We start from the raw sequence: 23,718 nt of genomic DNA on the forward strand, positions 1-23,718 counted from the left end.
AATACCTAATCATACCAATGTATCTCCACCCCACCCCCTTGTCCCGTTAGAAATCTGGGATTCAGTTTATGGGTCCATACAGTAAGGGGTGCAGCTTCTTGCCATGTTTCTCACTTCTAGTTTTAGAAATCAGAACCAGGTGTGCAAAAGGGTTAGGGTACGATGGGATGATAGAAGCTGTCCACCTCCATTTCTGCCTAAACAAGCCTATTAACTTCACGCCTTGTGAAATATGCCTGCCCTGATAAAGCATAGCCAGTTAACGTTGCATTTGTATTTTGCCTACCCTTCTCTTCAGCGTGGGTGCCTTTTTTTAAAGTACCTTATGAGTACTGAAGCCATCTGTACACCCACAGCTTCCACAATCAGTGTCTATGAAGGATTCAAGGAGCACTAAACAAATACATAGCAGATATTACGATCATTAATTTGCATACTAAGTAGGAGTGCTTCAATTATCTTTGCAGCAAAGCAATTATTAACTTTTTAAAGAGGTTTTTAAAATTCTTACAGGTTTGCTTTAGGTGTTGCAAGTTTAGAAGTATGTAAAAGTTTGATTTTAATTTTTTTAAGTAAACTATTTTCCTCTTCATGTTCTATTAATCTACCCACAAATTGTAAAGTATGTAGGCTCACGTTTTCCAAAAGTAATGTAGATACCATATCCTTGTCTGAGTAAAGGCCAAGAATGTGTGAAATTGTCCCCCTAAAGGAGAAAGGGAGGGAGGGAGGGAGGGAGAAATGAGACACAACTTGTTTTTGATAATTTCCACGGTAATGTGTTGGCAGGCTGTCTCATGCTGTCTTGTAGCACTCAGTACTATTAACTGCCAGGTGTGTTTGCCTTATGCCAGTTTTGTGACAACATGGAGATTGATCTCGTGGTCCTCTGCATGCCTGATACCTGTCAGACAAAACATTTCAATGATAAGCAGTCAAATGAACACATTTAATGCTTGTGGAAATCTCTGCTTTTCCTAGCAATGCACTTATTCATTGATGCTTTCTGCTGCCCCAAAGCAATATTTTGCATTCAGGCAAAGTCTGAATCGAGCCCATGTTTGAAACAGAGGCGTGTGTGAGTGACAGTTAAATTTGGGGGGGGGGGGGATGTACCAGGCTCCTATCATTTTTATATTTCATTACCTGCTGAAAACGTTGGTTTTGCCCAGGTTTTCTAGATAATTAACTGGATTCAGTGTTGTTCGTTTGTTCTGTATTTTATTATTTTATTATTGTTTTAATTTTTTTGTTGTACATTGCCATGAGATTTGTTTTGAGCTGATGGCTTAAAAATACTCTTATAAACAAATAAACAGTTGAACAACTCTTTGCCCCCTTGTTAGTTCTAACCACAGAGAGAACTAGGTCATTTTTCTAGAGTCTGACTTGTTTGACAATTACATTTTCAAAAAAGTATGGTTGAAAGAAGAGCAGGTTTATCGGACACAGTTCAGCCCTGCAGACACACCAGGAGCTATGTAGGAGCAGCTGGGAAGGTTTGCTGTGATACAGTTTCCGGACAAGGACTACTTGCTACACATACACCCTGCCTGAGCACACAGCAGCTCAGGGGCTCATAACTCACAATTCCATTTTTCCCTGATAAGGAGCAAATGGTGCACCACAGCTCAGCAGTTGGCATGTGGGGAGAGGGACTCTGCAAAGTTCCTGTCATTAGTTGGCAACAGTGTGGGTCCTGGGAAGCCTTTGTCCTGCCTTTCCTTTATGAAGTGCAGGCATAGGCAAACTCGGCCCTCCAGATGTTTTGGGACTACAACTCCCATCATCCCTGACCACTGGTCCCGTTAGCTAGGGATGATGGGAGTTGTAGTCCCAAAACATCTGGAGGGCCAAGTTTGCCTAAGCCTGGTGAAGTGCCTTGCTATGAAAGCTAGTATAAAAACATTTAAATAAATAAATGTGGGGGCAAAAGAAAGTGTAAGCTTGTTTAAGTAAATACATTTCAGGCATGGTGGCATACTTCCTAGATGTATGCTATCAAGCTTTGCCAAAAAGAAAGCAAGAAACAGAAACAAAAAACCCAACCCCACCTCTAAATGTTTGTATTAAACAAAGTGTCTTGGGCTTGAACTAGATCTTACAGCAGACAAAGGATCCTTGTTGGAAACAGCAGCCCAGTGTCCTATCTCTCCCCCCAATGAATGTTAGTGGCAGAAAATGAATGTTGTGCTGAGATATCCTGATCCTGCAATAACAGACAGGTGAATCTGGGGAAGAGAAACTTAAAGGACAATGGCAAACCCAATATTACTTGGTAATATATGCATGGGCATTGCTTTTTGTTGTAGCTATCTGCCATAAGATCTAGTCCTAGCACCAAAAACAATTTTTAAAATCATGGTGAGCTCTTAAATCTCAGTTCATTCTTTAACATTGGTTTGAGCAGTGACCAGTTTGATTCTTATCAACCTCTTATCAACCTCTTCTCTCTCTCTCTCTCTCTCTCTCTCTCCCATTCCTAGGTAAAGAAATTAAAGGATTTCAATGGAGACCTATCAAAACTGTGTCAAGCAGATTCTTTTATGTACCTACTAATCCAGGTGCCAAAGTAAGGAAACACTAAACCCTTTTCTATTCACTATAAATTCTCTCTCACTTGTATACCAGTTCTAAATCTTAATTTGTTTGTTTTTCAGCTATTCACTGCGACTCGAAGCCATGGTGTTAAAAAAAGAATTCTCCCCATCTTGTACTTCTCTTCAGAAAGACATGACAATTATAAGAATGGCTACAAAGGGTAATTAAACATGCTGCAGCATGCATTAGGCACTTGTTTTTCTTAGCAGGTTAATCAACTTAACTAGAGAGATGAGATCTGGAATTTCAGGTACCTATTAGCTATTTAAAGGAAGCTAGCCAGCTCTGACACATTCCACAAAGGTGCGTGTGTGTTATCAGTCTGATATGTGTCTCAAAATTCTTAACTTTGATCACAAGGCCACTTCATTGAAGTCATTTTCCCACTTGTTTGTACTGATGATACTCCTTTCCTGTATATGAAATATCTTGCAGTATTTTCTCATTTGTGGAGTAGTGGCATCCATTCTGGTAATTTTCAGCTGGGACCCCTCATACAGCCAAAACACATGTCCATTTTTTTCACTTTATATTTCTATGGTTGTAATGCTGTCATTGTGATCCACCTTGAATCAGGTTGTGATCAAATCAAAGACCATGGTTTGATGTTGGTTTACAAATTTCAGCTTGTATTTAACCATGGTTTCTCATCACACCTGATCTTGCATTCCTGGCATAACCCTGGTTCATTTTCATGCCCTGCCCTAGATGCCCACCTGGCTACAGAGCAGTTACAATTAGGCAAAACAAGCCACGGTTACGTGCTCATCTACAAGACTGATCCTGGTTTGTACTGCAAACCACAGTTAAAATAAACCATAGGTTAGTATCCTATATGACTGAAGCCAATAAAGCCTTGAGAAGTTCTCCTTACCATTACTCCAGTCCCTACACTGCATTTCTCATCACCATTTCAGGTTGGCAGGTGTGCGCACTCAGGCTTGAATCTGCTTTTAAGAGCTATAAGGTCATGGATCGCTACCCACTTGCCAAGTGCACAGAGAAGTGTTCTGGCATTAAGGGGTAATGGCTTTATGGTAAGCGCTTGAAAATGAGGAGGGAAGCATCAGCATCGACTTGACTGTACATAGAAAATGTACACTATTTCAATACGTTAAGAATTGCATATAGGTTAATTATTCTGGCGGTTGTTGTTGTTGTTTAATCATTTAGTCGTGTCCAACTCTTCGTGACCCCATGGACCAGAGCAGTGTTTCCCAACCTTTTTTGGGCAAAGGCACACTTGTTTCATGAAAAAAATCTCGAGGCACACCACCATTAGAAAATGTTTAAAAAATTAACTCTGTGCCTATATTGACTATATATAAAGTAACTCTCTTTAATAGGAATCAAATAAACACAAAGAAAGTATTTTATAATTACTTTATTATGAAATAGTAAGTAAACAGAAATATGAAAAATTATAAAATACTTTATTCAGTGCGCAACCTGGGCCTGTTTGGCTGAACACAAAGCTGATATTCTGGCTGGAATCGAAGAAAGACACACACGTAGCTCTTCGTCAACAGCTCTCAGTCTCTCTCTGTATTTAGTTTTTATAGCAAATGAAGGAAGAGTAAGCAGGCTGGGGTGGGTTAAGTAAGGGCTGAAAGTGCCTAGATGAAGTGGGGGAAGCTAGAGAGGAGGTACATTCTGACGTTTGAGGATAGACTAGGTTCTTTATGTGAATGATAGGTGAGTTATTTGACAGATCGAACTGAGAGCAAGGTGTGGCTTGTGTAGCTGGGGTGGACATGAATGTTTGGGGTGCAAACCCCAGGCCGGCCAGGTCTGAGGGGGGGCAGGGAGAGACGGGCCTGCCTGCCTCTGCCTGCGCTGTGGTGTGTTTTGCCCCGACCGACGGACGGACGGACCGACCTGCCAGCTGTCTCCGCAGTAGCAGCGCGGACTGGAGCTCCGTCATTCTCCCCGCCGGTGCCCGGGGAGGGGAGTGTGGGGCGGCCGCTGTGGAAGCGACGGCGTGCTCCTCCTCCTCCTCCTCCACTTGCCGGGCTAGAGCCAGCCGGCTAGCGCTCGCCCCTGCTTGCTCGAGCCGACCCCGCCGCCGGGGGCCTTCCCGTCCTCTCAGCGGCGCCACCTCGCGTCCCTCGTCCGGGGGTTGGGAGGGGGCTGGGGGGGAGGAAGGGGGCGAGGGGGAGCAGCCGCCGCCGCTCCTGAGGAGATTCTGAGGCGGTGGCGGGCGACACGTGGCGGAAGAGGAGGGGTCCCGCCAGCCCCGCGTTTCTCTCTCTCTCTCCCTCACGGAAACCTTCCCCTCAGCTTCTGCCGCTTTTTCTCTTCTTTCCCTCTTCCTTTTTTTTTTTTAAAAAAAATGAAAAATCTTTCCTTTCTCTCTTTTCCAGCCCCCCTCCCCTCTTCACGGAATTTCACTGCGCTCGGCCGCCGCGGCGCGCAGGCGCACTGCTCGCTCCTCTTTCCGCGCAGGCGCCTTCTATCGCTGTTTCGCCTCCTTTTCTTTCTCTCTCGATGGTCCGCCTACAAAGGAGCGAGGGAGGCGCCCGCCATGTTTGGATTTGCATCCAGCAGGAGATGCCGCCGCCGCCGCCCCGCCTCTCGCTGCCCGACTCGCCCGCCTCCCTCCCACGGCACACCAGGCAACGTCTCGCGGCACACTAGTGTGCCGCGGAACACCGGTTGGGAAACACTGGACCAGAGCATGCCAGGCACCCCTGTCTTCCACTGCCTCCCGCAGTTTGGACAAACTCATGCTGGTAGCTTCGAGAACACTGTCCAACCATCTCGTCCTCTGTCATCCCCTTCTCCTTGTGCCCTCAGTCTTTCCCAGCACCAGGGTCTTTTCCAGGGAGACTTCTCTTCTCATGATGTGGCCAAAGTATTGGAGCCTCAGATTCAGGATCTGTCCTTCCAGTGAGCACTCAGGGCTGATTTCCATCAGAATGGATAGGTTTGATCTTCTTGCAGTCCATGGGACTCTCAAGAGTCTCCTCCAGCACCATAATTCAAAACCACCAGTTCTTTGGCAATCAGCCTTCTTTATGGTCCAGCTCTAACTTCCATACATCACTACTGGAAAAACCATAGTTTTAGCTATGCAGACCTTTGTCAGCAAGGTGATGTCTCTGCTTTTTAAGATGTTGTCTAGGTTCGTCATTGCTTTTCTTCCAATAAGAAGGTGTCTTTTAATTTCATGACTGCTGTCACCATCTGCAGTGATCATGGAGCCCAAGAAAGTAAAAACTCTCACTGCCTCCATTTCTTCCCCTTCTATTTGCCTGGAGGTGATGGAACCAGTGGCCATGATCTTAGTTTTTTCGATGTTGAGCTTCAGACCATATTTTGCGCTCTCCTCTTTCACCTTCATTAAAAGGTTCTTTAATTCCTCCTCACTTTCTGCCATCAAGGTTGTGTCATCTGCATATCTGAGGTTGTTGATATTTCTTCCGGCAATCTTAATTCCGGCTTGGGATTCATCCAGTACTATTTCTGATACATTTTATTTCTTGCTGGTCAGTGGTTTAATTGTGGTTTTTTTAAAAACTATTTTGTAGTGTTTATTATGATGGTTAACTTTCCTAGGCTCTCCCAAGAGGAAGGGTGGGATCTAAGAAAAATAAATCATACTATATTTGTAGCTTTGTTTAAACACTTCATACATCCAAATTAGCATTTTGCAGTTCATGAACTGACCCAGAAACTGCAGCGTTTACTCAAACAGACCATTCTAAGTTCCTGTTTCATTTTCTTGCTTCCTCCCACATACTCCTTATAATGTATGAATTTAATTGTGGCCTGGGTGCATAAGCATTGGTTACAGGAAAACCTTTGGCCTTTAGGTCACATCTATTGAACAAGAATAACAGTGGCCTCTTTCAGAAATGTGCAAATTAATAAGTTGAGGAATAAAAAGTGCTTGTAGGCTGACAATGATTTGTTGGCTTCCAATGCAGCACACTAGGTTAATCAGTATATTGAAAGAACTGTGACTCCCCAAGATGATGTTGGACTACATCTCTCATGCTCCCTGACTGTTGACCATGCTAGTTGGGGCTGATGGGAGTTGTAGTCCAGCAACATTTGGAGGGTTACAGGTTAGTTGGCCCTTGCCTGACAGCCTTGGTGATACTCAATAGACAAAACTGCTTGTATATTTTGCCTCTTCAGATTTCTCAGATTACTTGCCCTTCTTTTATTGGTAAGCGAGTGACTGAAAACATTTAACAGTTAGGAATAGAATCATAGAACTGTAGAGCTGGAAGAGACCATGTGAGCCATCTACCCCCAACCCCTGCAATGCTGTAATCTTTTGCCCAACATGGGTCTCGAACCCACAACCTTGAGATTAAGAGTCTCATGCTCTGCTGACTTAACTATTCCATAAATAATGTCAAGCACCTTATCAGGCTGTAGTGCTGGTTTGTACATCGCTGTTAAGTGAACAGGCAATCTGGTCAGACTCTTTGCAGAATTGGTTCCAAAATACTCAGTGTGCCAGTCAGCTTGAGGCTTGGCAGTAGGGCTTTGGCTTTTCCCTTGCCTTGCTTGGGAACTTTCCTTTAATCGCCCTCCAAAAAAATTAATAATGCCTGGTTTGACTGCAGCTTTTCTGGAGCAACAAAATCTTTCTTGGATGCCATTTGAAAACAGCCCATGGATTCAGAACCTTATGTTGTTGTTGTTGTTGTTGTTGTTTTTGCAGAGCTAATGTGCTGTGAAGAGTTACATTCCATATTGCACTTGGTCCTTCAGGCTGGGAATATTATGAATGCAGTAAGTGTACAAGCTTCAATTTGGGGGATTGGGGGGAGAGGGTCAGCATTTACAGTATTGCAGATTGACATCTTGTACCTCTTCTGTCTGTCTTTTCCATCACCCCCTCCCTTCTCCACTCCTTAGGGAGGATATGCTGGCAATGCAGTTGGCTTTAAGCTATCCTCATTACTCAAGTTGGCAGATACAAAAGCAAACAAGCCTGGGATGAATCTGCTTCATTTTGTTGCTTTGGTATGTAAATAACAATCATTTCCAAGATAGCAGGCTGCAGAAATCTAAGCAGCAGGGGGAGGTGATTGATAGGCGGGGTGGGGGGTGGGGTGGGCATGCCAGCCACATAATTTAAGAGCAACATTTAATTTTAATTGTTATTGTTAAGCTCTTCACAGGTTTCATTAATTTATTATTGCAATGCTAAAATGTGCAGAGTAAGCATGCAGTTAAAAGTCTTGGATTAAATACAAGTTAAATACAATACCCAGCACTTTCTGGGTATTGTATTTAAAATTCCCAATTCTAGATTGTCCTGTCTACCTAGCTATGCCAATCTTAAACTGTTGTTTGTGAAGAAGCTACCAGATCTGATGGATTACTTGCTGATAATACTTCAGGGTGTGTGCGATTCTCATAAGATTTAAGAAGAGGGCAATGCCCTCTTATTTCTTTTGAAACTGGTTGCATAGATCGAGATTTTCCTTACATGTATATAATTGTCCATTTGCAATTAGTTTAACCTTGATGGTGATTATAGTTAATCTTTGCCTAGTTTGTTCTAAGTCTTAGCATTAGTTTCTGTGACTTTGTGAATATCCCTGTGCAAATAGGTTTAACAGCTAATCTGAAGGCGCTGGGGGAGGGGGGCAGAGAAAAGAGGGGATATTAGGTGGAGATTAAGCAGGAAATATTGTATTAGATTGCATACATGGCATTAGTACACTGCTTTTGCCCTAATAGCTCTCCTTAGTGCACCTGGGTTGAATTCACTGAAGGATTACTAATTCTCAGGCTCTCTAAAATAGAAAATGTCTTTTTTACCTTGTTTAATTAGATCCTTCCTAGCCTTCTAAAAGAGAGTCTTCTAAAACAAACACAGCAGGTTTAAAACAGAAAGCTCTTCGGCTGCACTTCCAAAAAGACCTCTAAGTTTATGTACTGTTTCAGCATGGGAGTGGAATTTTATGGGGTCATCTTGTTTGTTTTAGGAAGCCCAAAAGAAGGATAGAGTTCTTCTAGCCTTTTCAGACAAACTACAGCACGTTCAGGAGGCAGCCAGGTAAGCAAGAAAACTGAGAACATTGACTGGGAACTTTTTTCTTTGTGAAGCACTTCAATACATGCACAAAGTTTTGGCGTGAAAACTGAGATCTTAACAAGTGTTTACTATAGACTCTGTGGTTTCATTTTCACTGTGGATAGAACGATGCCTGAAGCATGCCTTCATGTTTAGAGGTTTTCTGAGTTTATCTTTAAGGGATTTTCAGAAGGACTGCTAACTCGTTCAAGGTTATTGGTCTCCACATAATTTTGTTGATAGAACAACTGATTAGAGTTAAGTATTGGTATTACAGGGGATTATTTGGTGATTTAACAACTTTCCTCAACTGACCTAGGTAGGGTAACTCTCTCGGGGAAGAATTATCCCTGTGGTTTGGTGACAAATCCTTAAAAAATCCTGCAAGCAGAAAACCAAACTTTAGAATCAAGTTATGTAAGGTTGAGCAGAAATAGTGCAGTGGTTTATTATTTTTAAACTGAGAGCTGATATCAATTTGCAGGGAACTAATGAACCGAGAACAACAATTGGTTCTCTTTTATAATGTGGTTGTTAAGAAAACATACATGTTTCTCTCATCACCAGGTGGGAAGCTCTGTTATGGGGGTGATGAAACAAGTGACTAGAGCTTCTTAAAGCACCTGATAGGCAACCTGTGACCCCAGAGGCCACATGCAACCATGCCTACTAAGCTGTCACATTCTTCCATCCCATTAGAATTCCTTCCTTATTTTTCCTGGCTTCTTAAAGTGTTTTCTCACTTTCTGTGTAGGTTTACAACAAGGAGCAATAATCTATTTGATTAACATTTTGTTTCCGTCTTTTAATTTTTCTCTGGTTGGGGGGGAAAACCACTCCTACCCTACCCCACCAGTCAAGATGTTTGAGAGCATATTGGTATGCTTCTGCCATGCGTGTGCAAAAAACGCTAATGTTAGAAAAGAATTAACTTCCACTTGCCTATCAGAACAGTAGCTGTATTGGTCTGTTACACAGTACTAGAAAAACACTCTGTAGATCCGAAATTACCCATCAAAACAAGAAGCTTGCTGCTAAATAGGGTTGGGATTCTAATCTAAGGTGAAAAAGGAAGCAAATTCTGGATTAGTTCATCCATAACACTTTGCTCTCTGTTTCTGCCCGCCTTTGGTCTGTGTCTCCTGACAGATTATTCCCAAGGAAATATTGCCCTCAAGGAAAAAAACATGGTGCACTCAGCCCCTGCCTTAAAACTTAGTTAAGTTTCTGTGGTGATGGACAGGGCTGCACAGAACAGGAGTTATAACATTGCAGATGTTCCACCACTGTTACGACTCCTTGGGCGCCCAAGATCTGTGACTCGGGGAATCCCAGGCTCTTTTAATTTAGTGACAGGTAGTCTGGGTAAATATTTTGCCCTTTGGTCAGAGTCCATTACTGAAACTTCTTGATGAAATTGCTTTGGCATAAAACCTTGATCACTGAAAATAATGGGAGGGGAAATTATTAGGTCATATCTTCTACTGTGGGAAGATTTGCTAAACTGGCAGGTCCAGTTTGTTCACCTCGTTGTGTTATAACACTTGCTGTCATGTGTGTGTTTTTAATTAGTTAGGTAGTCAGCACTTATTGGTGGGTAACTCTTCTCTCTAAAATTGCTTTCAATTACAACTCTTTCCTTGCAGAATATCTCTTGAAAGTATAGAAGCAGAGCTCCATTCACTCTCTGTCAAAACAAAGTCTCTTAAGGATAATATTCGGCGGGACTCTGAACTGTTTCACCAGATGGAAGGCTTCCTCCAGGTTTGTTGGGAGATTTCTGCCACCTCAGTTCCTTCTTATGCCCATATTCTGCACCCTTGGTGAATTTCACTAATGTCCTTAAAAAGGCTGTAATATTTAGTCTAGGAGTGCCCTGCCACAGTGCTTCATACTACTGGTAAGCATTTCAAGGGAGCCTTTTTACAGAGAAGAATGCTGAGTGTGGGGGCAATCAGGCTTAGGCAGCTGCCATTAATAGATAAAGTAAAGGGACCCCTCATCGTTAGGTCCAGTCGTGGCCGACTCTGGGGTTGTGGCACTCATCTCGCTTTATTGGCAGAGGGAGCCGGCGTACAGCTTCCAGGTCATGTGGCCAGCATGACTAACCCGCTTCTGGTGAACCAGAGCAGCACATGGAAACGCCATTTACCTTCCCACTGGAGTGATACCTATTTATCTACTTGCACTTTGACGTGCTTTCGAACTGCTAGGATGGCAGGAGTCGGGACCGAGCAACGGGAGCTCATGGGGATTCGAACTGCTGACCTTCTGATCAGCAAGCCCTAGGCTCTGTGGTTTAGACCACAGTTGCAATTTTATCTGCTACTTTGAAGAGCAAGGATACATTTCATCTTAAATTAGGTGGCCCTAAACTGTATTTCAGTAATGCTTCTGAACTAAATTATTGATTTTATCTTTTGCTTGTGAAGAAGTAAAGATTTTAAAATAATTTTTCCCTGTAGCAGACACCCCTCCTATGTGCTGCCTTTATCCCTGGGTTTGTTGGTTGGTTTGTTGTTTTTTGGAGGGGGTAGCTTTATTTTAATTTGACGTGTTTGGATATCCATTGCAAACAATTCCACAAAAGCTTCAGTTTAAATACAGTGGTACCTTCCAAGACGAATGCCTCGCAAGACGGAAAACCCGCTAGACGAAAGGGTTTTCCGTTTTTGAGCTGCTTCGCAAGACGATTTCCCCTATGGGCTTGCTTTGCAAGACGAAAACGTCTTGCGGGTGTTCCAATTTTTCCCCGCTCCCCCCCCTTTATCTAAGCCGCTAAGCCGCTAATAGCCTTTTAGCCGCTAATCCGCTAAGCCTTTAATAGCTGCTAAGCCTTTAATAGCCGCTAAACCGCTAATAGCGCTAATCCGCTAATAGGGTTGCTTCGCAAGACGAAAAAACCGCTAGACAAAGAGACTCGCGGAACAGATTAATTTCATCTTGCGAGGCACCACTGTACTGGTAGTCTGCAGGGAAGATGCTGATGTCATCCAGTGAATTGCACAACTTGGCTTTCCAACTTGGCTTTCCTGGGTATGCATCCTGAGAACCCCAGCTTTTTGTAAAGAGGAACAAGTTTGTAGCTCTCCCAGTTATGTAGGGAAACTTAAAGATCCTGGCTGCTTTCTGACCCCTTTCTGACCCCTTCCCATAGACCTGTTTGCTTCTTGTGAAATGCTTGATGGAGACGTTAGAGGAGATGAGAAACAGTCTCATTTGTCTCTGTACATGAGTACAATAGTAACTGGAGAAACACTTCACCAGTGGCAATGTCTCAGAGAATATGTGCCTAGCACATCAGATTTGATTGGTTTATAGCTCCCAAATTTTTAAATAATTTGCATCTTTCTCTTTCTATGGAACTTTGATTTCTGAATTTCAGGAAAGCAAAGGACCATGCTTTTGTTTTGGGGTTTTGTTTTTTTTTAATCAATGAGGTTATTTTATGAGTGTCTGAAAACATCTGTAGGAAACAGCATTTGCTCGTACTGTTTTCTAGCAATAGCTGCTAAAACTGTAGAAAGGGTTGGCTTTGCACTAAACAGAAGCAACCTCGTTTTTCCCCAAAATCCTTCAACTGTAGCTGAAGGTGGGGACCCACAAATCTTGCTCTCAATGGCTGGGTGCGAGAGATAGAGCTTAATTCTGGTTTCTTGCCTTACCCCTGATTTAAGATTCTGAGTATGCAGTGAAATCATGGCTCAGTTTGCTTAGCAAAGCTCATTCCCTGGTGGCTATGCCTGGAGAGATAATAGCAAGACCTGCTTGTCACGTTGCTTGCTGGCAGGCAGATGGGAGAATCTGGAATGCTGCTTTAGCCCTGGTTTGCTTGGAGCAGATGTATAAGCATGGTGAGCGCAAACCAGAGTCTACAAACCCAGTTCAAACAGTAATTTCATAACCTGTTTTTGTGTTCACACTTTAGATATTCAGATGCAATTTATTTATTGCTCCGGAGAACTTTAGATTCTGTCCTGCACATTTCCTATAGTTGGCTCTATATAGGTTCCCATGCGCTGCTCAGCATATTTGTTACCATGTCTGAACAATTGCATTCTGCCCCATTGCTCCTAAATTTGCTGTATTAGGCCATGTTTGGAATCTCTTTAGCATCCATGTTTTTTGTTTTAAACATCAGGAGTAATTCCAAATGAATCTCTCTTCATTTTACAAGGTTCACCTTATATAACACTTCCTAAAAATGGTGGGTGAGTAACCTGATTTAAAATTTGGCTTCTCCCATCCTGGTGAATAAGCTACTAATATGAAAGGTGGAGCCAATTTTCCATGTCGCTCCTTTAGCTTATCTCAATAAATACCTTGCTGAGTGACACTCTTTTTTTTCCTTTTTGGATGGCTGACAAAGTGAAGATTATCTACCCTTCTGAAGGCAACATTTACATGCTCCCCATTTGCAAACCCTTGGGCTCCCCATTTGGTTTCTTGCTTTGTAAGGGAAACCACCGAGAAAACAAAGATTAATACATTTCTGGCACTGGCTTCATTGTTAAATAATGCTCTTTTATTAGATGAGTAAAGGTTTCTGCAAGTACCTGTGTGCATGCTTGTTATGAACAAAGGGGGATAGGAAAACAACAAGTTAATCTTCTTAAAATCCATGGCTGCAACATCTTATCTTGATGAAACAAATGTTGCTTGAACAGTGTTTGTCAAATCTCAAACTGGATTTGAGTTTCAAACTAAGTGTTCCTATAGGCAAATTCTCACGATGTTTGAAAGGCAGGTATAAGGCTGAGTTCTTGCAAGCTGTCTAAAAATGTGTTGTGCTGGAATTTTAGTGTCCATATAAAAACATAATATAAGCTTGCTGGATCAGTCTGGCATCCTGTTCTCACACTGACCAATCAAATGCTTGTGGGAAGTAGGGTTGCCACCTTTGGTTGGGCAAAATACAGGACATAAATATCATTTTCCTAAATGGATATCATAAATACAACCAGAGAGCAAGAGTTTGAGCTGACTCACCACCACCATTGCAAGGAAGGCGTTTCCAGCGTTTTATGTGCTCTGCTGCACTCCGGACGCTGTGCTGAGTATGCTCAGTAAATTCTTTTTCTTCCAATCTTTTCTACATTTCGTTTATTATTTGTTTATTCACTATTGCTTCTAATAAACTGGTCTTGAAGGTTTCAAAAAACCTGTTCGGCCAGTGGAAGAAAAGGTATATATGTTCATCTAGAGCAGCAAAGCTTCAGCCAAACAGCTCCAAACACTATAGTCCTGTAGTCTCGAGCCAGTTAACATTAATAATAATAATAATAATAATAATAATAATAATAATAATAATAATAATAATAATTTATTTATACCCCGCCCATCTGGCTGAGTTTCCCCATCCACTCTGGGCGGCTCCCAATCAAGTGTTAAAAACAGGACAGCGTTAAATATTAAAAACTTCCCTGAACAGGGCTGCCTTCAGATGTCTTTTAAAGATAGGATAGCTGCTTATTTCCTTCACATCTGAAGGGAGGGTGTTCCACAGGGTGGGCGCCACTACTGAGAAGGCCCTCTGTCTGGTTCCCTGTAACCTCACTTCTCACAATGAGGGAACCACCAGAAGGCCCATTAATCCTAGACTTTAACAGATGCTAAAACTGGTCAGTCTCTGTTTGGATCTAATTTTTATTTCGGTTTTATTTTAAGTTTGCTGTAAAAGAGATAAAAGAGCTGGAGCGCTGGAAACGAGAACTGCTGAAGGAATCACACGCCCTTATGGACTTCTTATGCGAAGATAAAGAAACCATGAAACTGGAAGAATGTTTTCAGATATTTAGGGATTTTTGTCTTAGGTTCAGCAAAGCCGTTAAGGTAAGAAGAACGTCTCTACAAAACTATGACAGCAGTATTCAGCTAAGTTGTACTTGGCTTTTTGAAATTAACAGATCTAACTTAATCATGCCGATTGACTTTAAAGAATTTATTCTGAGTAAAACTTCATTGAATATTACCTGAAATATCCACTGACTTTTATGCAACTAAACTGCATTACTGTTGGATGATTTTAATAGTGGTAATCCTTCATATGATATGTAAGGTTACCAGATTTTTTTTCAGTGAATCCGGGGACACTTTTCAACTTCAGTGGATTTTGTATGGCGACTGATTTGTAAATCCAGGGACTGTCCCTGGGAAATGGGGACGTCTGGTAACTTTAATATAATGGAACAAAGTTGTGTGTGTTGTAGGACACCTGTTGCAACAATGGCTTCTTCCAACCTCAAACCAACATTTTGTTACAGAAAAGATTTTATTAAGCTATAGCTGTTTAAATTTCATTGTTTGCTGGGCACAGTTTAGGATTATTTTAATTTACTTACTTATTAAATTTGTATAGTGCTTTAGATCTCTGCAAGCAAATCCCCACAATGCTTTTTCTTGGTTTGTATTAATGGGTGAGGGGAAAGGGGCATTATCAGGCCCATTGTCTTGTGTAGTCCATTGTCTTGTAGCCCAGTTTTTTTGGGTGGGAGCAAAGACACCACCAGCCATTGTCTAGAGATAAAACTGCAGGTGGCCACACGATTGGCCTCTGTGCCCGAGGCATGCAAACACTGCAATCTTTCTGGTGCTTTTTTAAAATGACAATAGGCAAAGTGCCTGGAGTCATATATGTATACTGAAGAGCATTTGGCTCCTTTTGATCCAAAAGGTCATGCATCTGTGGCCTTGAACAGCAGTGTAAGCAGGTGCACTCCGTGTACGTTTTTTAGTATGCAGCAGGTGTTGCTTCTCAGAATAAAAATGCTGCTAACTGGATGAAGAGAGTGGTGTGTGCCATTTTATGTTTCAGCTCTGGGGCATCCATTAGAGAGAGAAGTGTTAAATGGAGGGGGTATCCATTAGAGTTTGGGACATATGGCAGTAGGAAACCTGGGTTGCAATTCCTACTCCTCCATGGTCCTTCTTGTATGCCTTTGGTAAGCCTCTGGGTGGAATTGAATGCTAGTCTTTCGCAGAGTACACCCATTGAAATGAATGAAGCCAGGTTAATCATGATTGTACAATTCTATGTTTATTAACTTCGGTTGGTCTACTCTTGAGTCGGACTAGCATTGAACACCTCCCATTGGGCAGGAGTCACCTAACAAACCCCATCAGCAGAATCTGTGGTGGACTTTGGGCTTTAAGATTTCAGCAGCATCCTGTGTGACACCAAAATTTGGTGCCCCCCTACCTCTTGCCTTCCATTGTCCATTGTTGTTGTGGCACCCTCTCATCTTGACACCCACCGCAGGCAGACTGCTCACACTCCCCTAAATCCATCTGTGGCAGAAGTCCCAGGCTGCAACAGTATTGCAACCGATCCAAGGATGCTCAGGAGGCTAAATCCAAACCTAACCATTATTCCTTGATTTATAGATTTGCATAGAAAACAGGGGAAATCCTTTATCTGTTGGGTCAATTTGCACATATGTTGTGTGAGGAAAACATATTTGGCTGTAAGCTGCCCAGAGTGGCTGGGGAAACCCAGCCAGATGGGTGGGGTTTAAATAAAGTAGTAGTAGTAGTAGTAGTAGTAGTAGAAGTAGTTATATTTGGTACTGAAGAACTGACCTGGATTCCTGCTTAGCCAGTCTCTGTCTTCAGAATTTTCATCAGGCAATGCCCACATGCTTTCAAACCTATTGTCACATGGCCTAGAAACCTTATACTGAATTTGACTTTCCTTACCAAATTCAACCCTTGCTCAGAAATTGAATTTAACCGTAGTGGGGTGTCAGGCGGTGAGGTGGTTGCTCACGAGTAACCAGGCAGGTTTCTGACCTATCTTTAGCAGGTTTTTATTTGTGCAAACTATTTACAGTGCAGGACCAGAAAGTTCATGTCCGTCTCAATCACTTGCAGATTCCGGGAGTGGCCCCTTCCGCCCCCCCCCCAGCATAAGAACTTAGACACCCCAAATCTCCGCCTTCCCTCCTTGTGTTTCACCCCTCTGCGTACTGGGCGACGGAAAAGGCGTGCCTGTTTCCTGGCCGGCCAGGCTAGGTGAGGCGCTTGGGCTCTCAGTAGCATATTTGAGCCCTCACCTCGCTCAGCTTTCCCATTCCCCCTCTGCTCCACTGGAGGTGTGGCTTTCGCCACTGTTGAACGAGGAGCTGCTCCTCAGAAGCGTGGGCAGCTCTCTGCATGCCCATGCCTCCCTCCCCTGTTCCGATGTCAGCCTCCTGACATGGAGGACATACTGTTTTGCAATCATAGCCCTAAACTAATCAATTGCTGAAGCTTGGATGGGGGCGTATCATTCATATGGTGAAGAAAGTATAGTTGCTCCAGAAGGAGAGTTAAGCAGTGTGGAATACATGCTTTGCTTGCAGAAGGTCCCGCATTTACTGACTGATGCTTCCAGTTTAAAAATAAAGAATAGAGTAGATGGTGACAGGAAAGATCTCTCCCTGAAAACCTGGAGAGTTACTGCCACTCAAGTCACTTCCAGAGTGAGCTTCTTAACTGTTCATCCTAATTTGTTAACTGGGAGGTTTGAAGGCATTGGCTACAGATTGAGCATTCATTCTGATTTGATTGTGGGAAGGTTAGAGGATGTCAACTTCAAGCATTATCCCACACTTTTCTTGCATTTCCCCATCAAGGTCCTTATAGCAAAAAGTAATATTTCAGGGAGCGGGCAGCAAGTGGGATTGCTGTGCAGGAGCACCCAATCAACCTGAATTGTGCAACCTGAATTTTCTGGTATGTGGTTGAACCTGACCTTAAAATAGCAACAGTCTGGAAGAAGCCTCAGATGAGACAATAAGCAAGGAACTGGCAGGATGTAATGCTGCCCATATGTTATTTAGATCAGCCCAGCAGCCTCTTCTCAGTGATTGTCCAAATGGTGCTGAAAAATTGCCACTCTTACGAACCACCCCTTCAACCAGTAGTTGAAGTGGCAAGAAGGCAGAGTATTGCAAGCCTTGGAGGATATTGGACATGCTCCGTCTCTTCTGATGTTTGCAATGCTCCAGTTGCCTCCCTCTTCAGCTACCGTAGCTTTAGGAAGCAGAGGTTCCTAAAGGCTTTCCTTGCTGTTCTGTTGGGAGCTGGTACCTCAAAATAGCATTTCTGAAAGGAGCAGCTCTCTATTTGCCACTGCTCAGCAGCTTCCTAATCAGTTGACCTGGAGGGAAGGAGGAGATCACAGTGGGGGATTTAAAACATCCCATTCTCCCATGGAAGTGTGTGCCTGGGAAAGGAGCTGCATGCCTTGTCTAAAAAGATGCACAGTCTGACCAGGTATAAGACAGCTTCACATGCTCCACTTTGTAAGTGTTCCAAAACCACAAAATGTTTAGTTTGCTTTAGTGCTTTTAGGTTGCATACATTCATGTATGAGCAAAGGTTTAGAGTTTCCTGTTCAAGAAAGAGCAAGAAACATCATGTCATAGGCACCTTTGCCCTTTAAATAAACAGCAACTTCTTATTTGAGAGAGCACTTTGAGAGTAGAAGTAATAAATATCTAAGAATTTATCTTTCTGTACTCAATATACTCTGTTTGTGAAAGTTTAACCTGACCAAGAATTTTATTACATTTACCTGGCTGACCTGCATTATGGTTTTCTTGTTTTGTTTTTTAATTGGCGGCTTCCTTAAGCAGTACCATTTAACTAGGGTTCAGAACAATATTCAAATTAAGTTGAATTGCAAAGAAAGCTGCAGGATAATGAACCTGAGCATGAAAAGCAAGTATGTCATAACATCTTCACCAGCCAGGCCTAAATAGATGCTTTTGGGGGAGGGAGCGTTTTCCTGCTTTAACCGGTACCTAAGCAGAAAATTGTTGTCATAGTAATTTGTACTCAAGAACCAAACTCAAATGACAGGGAAGAACATGAAAAATGTAAAAATGTTAAATTTAAAAATTTTGAATTTATTTCCCCCTCTCCTTCTCTCTTTCTAAACAGGAAAACAAGGAAAGAGAAGCCCATGAACTTCAACAGCAACAGCGATTAAAGGAGTTGGAGCTAAAACGCCGATCCTGGGTTGCCGGGGATCTTGGAGCTTTTGGCAGGAGCAGCAGTGAAAATGATGTTGGGATGTTGACAAAGAGAGGACTTGAAGAATTTCTGCCGTTCTTGCAGCAGAGACCGCAAAGTCCTTCTTACAGAAATGTCAGCACCAGGCGTTCCCGGCATTCCCTGGGAGTCACTGCAGACAGAGAGCTGTTGAGTTTCCTGGAGACCTCAAAGGGTGAGGATCCAAACAAGTCCAACAGCCTTCCTCGTGAGCATGCAGGTCAAGCAAGACCCAGCGTGGCCTGGACTGAATCTAGAGAGCCTGGAGATCTTGGTTTAACCAACTTGCACTTGCACCAGGCACCAGAAGAAGGCGTGGAGTGCAGCTACTTCCAGTTGCCCCCATCTCATTCTGATCACATGGTAAGCCTTGAGGACGATAGCACTGCCCATGCTAATCTCTACAGCGACCAAGAGAGTGCTGACAACGACAAGTATAGATTCGATGTGCCTTGTACGAAAGCCACAGATGCAGCCCCCTGGGACTTGTCCCTTGAAGAAGATGAACATGTTCCAGGGCTGCTGAAGCTTGACCCCCATGAACCAGATGATGTGGAGGACCTATCTGCAGTACATTTTGAGGCTGATGTGAGAGGTTTGGAGACTCTGGGTGACTCAAGCTTATACACTCCGGGCATAGTAGCTCCTCCTGTACCAGCCTTCAGAAAATCAAAAGCTGACCATGCAGCCAAAGTAGCAGGTCATGCCCCTGAGGGTCTGGAACCAGGCAGTGATAGCCCCACATCCTCAGATGGTAGTGTTTCAGGAAATAAGGCACATGGACCAATGTTCTATGTATCTGAGACTTCTGACTGTTCTTTGATGTTTGATCTGCCAGAAGGAAATGATCCAAGGCTCGGGGGCAACAACAAAGTGAACAGCAAAGACGGTGCTATTGCCCCTTTTAGGAATGATCTTCAGGCTGGTGGGGATGCCGTTTTGGGCCTGAACTCGCTTTCTGCTGATAAGGATGACTCCGGCAGCAAGTCAGGTCTCCCAAAGGAAAAACCTGTGAGAAGCAAAGATGCCGTGGGGCCAAAGAGGAATTCTCTGAAAGATAAATCTTCAAGTGCTGCAAAACCCGGCAGTGGTCCACTCAACCCCCCCAGACCGTCAGTCAGAACGCTGAATTCTTCGGAGAACGCGAGCATGAGAAAAGTAGTGCCCATTTCCAGATCAACTAAAGCAGCACCCCCGAGCTGTACCAAAAAGCCAGATCCTAAGCCAGCACCCCGAGACACCGGTGCACCTGAAGCACGACTCACGCGTCGCAACTCCATCCGGGGCAACTCCGCAGAGGCAGCGCCAAAACCTCAGTACAGGCAGAGCACATCTGTAGAGGAACCGAAATTCCAGAGGGGGACGGCAGCTTCAAGTAGCGGCCATTTTGAGAGGGAGCCGCTCCAGCACAAGGGCTCCTTCAAAAAGCCAAGCTCCAAACCAGTCAGGTATGTCCCCAAGTCGAAGAATGACGAAACCAAGATGTGCCGCTCTTTGACCAAACCCCCATCCCCTACAGAAGCCAGCAAAAGCACAACAGCCCCTGTCCCCAAGACACCAGCTCCAGTTCCGAGCTTTGCAAGGAATACAGTGGCCTCTTCCTCAAAATGCGCCAAGGTGGATTTGCCAGTCCCTTCCAAAGCTCCGGCCCTCACAAGGTCTCTGTCTCAGAGGCTTCCTAGGATGAAGATGACAACAGCCTCTGACGATTCTTATCCAAGGGAAAGTGGTGGAGGCACGCTCAAGCGAGCCAACAGTGCTAGGTTTATCAAAAGGAACACTGACAATGGTGACCTTCTAAGTGTTAAAGCGGAGCCCGTGCTAAAGGAACAAATGATAATGGAAAGGTCAACATCCCTCAAATGTAAAGATGGAAATCAGACTACAATAGGGAAACTGCTGAATCACTTTTGAAAATAAAGGGTGTGTGTGGTGTTTGGCAATACAGAATGTGAAAACCAGCTCTTTTAAACACTGCATTTTCCTGCTGTGTGAAATAACCCCAAATGTTAACGTATTAATAATACCAAATGCAAACTAAAGGTACATTGTGTGGATCCTGCTGTATGTATGAACTGAATGTATTGACCATTACTGTGATGGAATTGCTGTAACAAAGTTCCTTTGCTTTTGGGAGATAGTACCTCTACATGAATTTTACACGCTAAAGGAATGCATCTGTTTAATGAAAAGGAAAGGAAAACAGAGCTAGGGATTATGGCCAGTTGTATGAACACTGCTTTTCTGAAAATGCCGTCCTGAATTCTTTTTTGGGGAAGTATGGAAAGCAGATGTGGATTGCTTTAATTCATTGGGTCCAAGAAAAAAAAGTGTCTGTTGCTGGGTCCATTGCTGGCAATTGGACACAAAGAACCTCTGGCCTATAATAGGATCAAACAGGATATTGCTGTGTTGCGGTGGGGAGGGGCGTTGATTGTAATATCATCTGAGGGATTTGCAGCATGTCTTAAATTGTATGTGTGTCTGTAGGAAGGAGGGGAAACTCTGCTGGGCAGAAGGTTTATTCTCCAAGAGTGTGACAAAACTGCCTTGCATGTACAAATAGAATAGCCAATGGAATGACTGGTGCTGGAATTAGTAGGATTAGCCTGAAAGTTGTGACTTTCAGAAACCACAAGTAGTAGCTGGGGGGAAATGGCTACAGGTGACTTGCCTTGTGTCAGTTAACATGCAAACTTGCCAGCTTTTGGCATATACAAAAGTGCCATATTTATATTACACATCACAGATACTACGAGGGCTACAACCTCTAGCAGAGCACTTTTCCTGCCAATTCTCATTTCCATTCGTTTTTAACTACTGTCAGGTGACTTTAAAATGCTGCTATGGCTCTTATGGGGAAGAGCCTTTGATTTCCCTGCTGCCTATTTTCTTTTATCAAAATGTCCAGCTGGCCCAAAACATGCAAGTTCCTTCTTTGCGTGACAAAAAGCTCCCCCCCCCCAATTTTTGGTAAATTAAGCTTATTTTGCTCCTGATGCAGATTTTAACACTACTTTTTAAACTTCACTTTTTTGATAAGCTTTGTTTTTATATATAAAAAAGATTCTAGTTCACTGCAAAAAAAAATGACATCAGGTCAGACTAAGATACAGAGAATGAGGAAAAACTTGTCACTACGAGTTCTGCCTTCCCTTTGGTCCCTTTCCAGATACATATATGTAGGTGGGGAAACTGGCTGTTGCTGCTCAGCCTACGTACTTAAATAGTTGCTATCCAAGTCATCTATGAAAACCCTTTTTATTAAAAATACCCATGCAATGGAAATAGTTGGACAGATGACTTTGAGCTGGTCATCCCTCCCCATTAACACTTCCCACTTTTTCTTCCTTCCTTCACCTAATACTAAGTGTAACCAGTCACAACAAGACACTTGCACTGATGTGACAATTGTATCTTGAGAGTTGAGTCCCTCCGTTGATGGGGAAATCTTTGATCTAGCAGATGCTTCCACTAGCAGAAGGAAGACAATTCTCCCTTCCTTCTGCAGCCCACTGTCCGACTCCCATCTGCTCAAGGGAGCGGGGGAACTTCAGGAGTGATGTGGTAGATGTCTGCAGGAGAAAGGAGAGATTTGCTAAAATAAACTCCCTCCATTTCAGTTCATGGAGCCTCCATTGGCTCAGACTCTTTTGTCAGCAGAGAGGCACCATGCTGAACTTGACTCAACCAACCAATTCTACTATTTCAGTTCATGGCCTTACATTTTTATTTCTTTGTCCCATTATAGAAATAGTTTTCAGGAACTCCTCAGAAAGTATGCCAGAATGTCACCAAGTGTGCTACTGGGCCCTCTCAGACAAGACACCATCTCAGTGTGATAGTTGACTTGGGCTCCCTCTTTATAGTAAAGGTGCTTGGAAGGAATCCTTGTTGTTGGTTTTATAAGCTTCTTGGGTACTCCTCCCTCCATGGTTTGAATGCAGTAATCTGTCCATTTGGCGCTACCTGTATCTTTTTGTGTGCTCATCTGCAAAAGCAGGTGTTGGATTTTTTTTTATTACCTTTTGATGGTAGTAAGCTTGAAAAGAGAAAATAATTTAAATGTTACATGTTCGGAAACTGTAAGTAAATTTCTATATAAGAAGTATCTGTAAAAATGAACTGGATGTATTTAATGGACCATTTATACATTTCTGAGTTTATCTTGCTAGTTTAATAAAGTTCCCATTTATGGGGGTTTGTGCTATATGTTTCCATTATTCCATTGTAATTTTGATTAATGTTTGAGGCTCACATTGGAGCAGATCGTGCTTAATTTGGTGTCCCTGAAAGGAAATGAATCCATTTTGAATAAGGTCTCAAATGATGGGTTGAGAACATGTTTCTTTTCAGTGGTTAAGCCTTTCTGAAACTAAATGAGGCATGCTGGAAATGGATCTTGAATGCCTATCACCCTCATCCTAGGAACATAGAAGGAACCCTGTTGCATTAGATCCTAGTCCATGCCTCAGCCAACCAGCTGCATATAGGAGGTCCACAAACTCAACATGAGGGCATTAGTCCTCCCATGTTGTTGCTCCCCAGCAACAGGTATTCAGAGTCCTGAAGCCTCTGGTCCTAGAAGTAGCATATAGATATCATGAGTTCTGGCAAAGGCTTATGGGAGTTGTAGTCTATAATCTGGGGGACACCAGATTGGGGAATGCTGCTTTAGAATACAAAGATCTAAGATCAGATAGCAACTGTGGTCAAATGAGGCCTTTTTGAATGTGAATGCAGATCCTTTGACTCTTTCAGTGCACACACTTATAATAAGATATATTCTTTAATTCGTGTCCTTGTTTTGCTGTCAAGGATTGGCAGTGGAGGGTAGAAAAAATGGGTCTGTGTGTGTTGTAGCAGCCTAGTAAGATTCAAGGTCAGAGTGGAGAGGTGTGATTTTTGCACACACACCCTGGGCCTGAGCCCTTGATGGGTGCCAACCTAGCTAACACCCAGGTACACCCCAAAGCCCTCCATTTGTTGGGGGCAGCACTTAGACCCCGAGGATCAGGGAATGTGTCTCTTCTTTCCAC

At 43.2% G+C, this 23,718-nt stretch overlaps 1 protein-coding gene across 1 annotated transcript in view; it reads left to right on the top strand.

The window, feature by feature from the left end:
* FHDC1 (FH2 domain containing 1) overlaps nt 1-22,889 on the top strand; it is a 53,143-nt gene extending 30,254 nt beyond the window's left edge. Inside the window, exons 5-12 of the mRNA XM_083460249.1 lie at nt 2,487-2,572; nt 2,661-2,761; nt 7,280-7,350; nt 7,477-7,584; nt 8,556-8,626; nt 10,291-10,408; nt 14,312-14,476; nt 18,569-22,889. Coding sequence (XP_083316375.1) covers nt 2,487-2,572; nt 2,661-2,761; nt 7,280-7,350; nt 7,477-7,584; nt 8,556-8,626; nt 10,291-10,408; nt 14,312-14,476; nt 18,569-20,593 — 2,745 coding nt within the window. The 3' untranslated portion in view covers nt 20,594-22,889. The remainder of the gene's footprint in view (nt 1-2,486; nt 2,573-2,660; nt 2,762-7,279; nt 7,351-7,476; nt 7,585-8,555; nt 8,627-10,290; nt 10,409-14,311; nt 14,477-18,568) is intronic.
* The last annotated feature ends 829 nt before the right edge of the window (nt 22,890-23,718 follow it).

Source organism: Podarcis liolepis, assembly GCF_965112155.1.
Source record: "Podarcis liolepis genome assembly, chromosome: 9".
NCBI classification, from domain to species: Eukaryota; Metazoa; Chordata; class Lepidosauria; order Squamata; family Lacertidae; genus Podarcis; species Podarcis liolepis.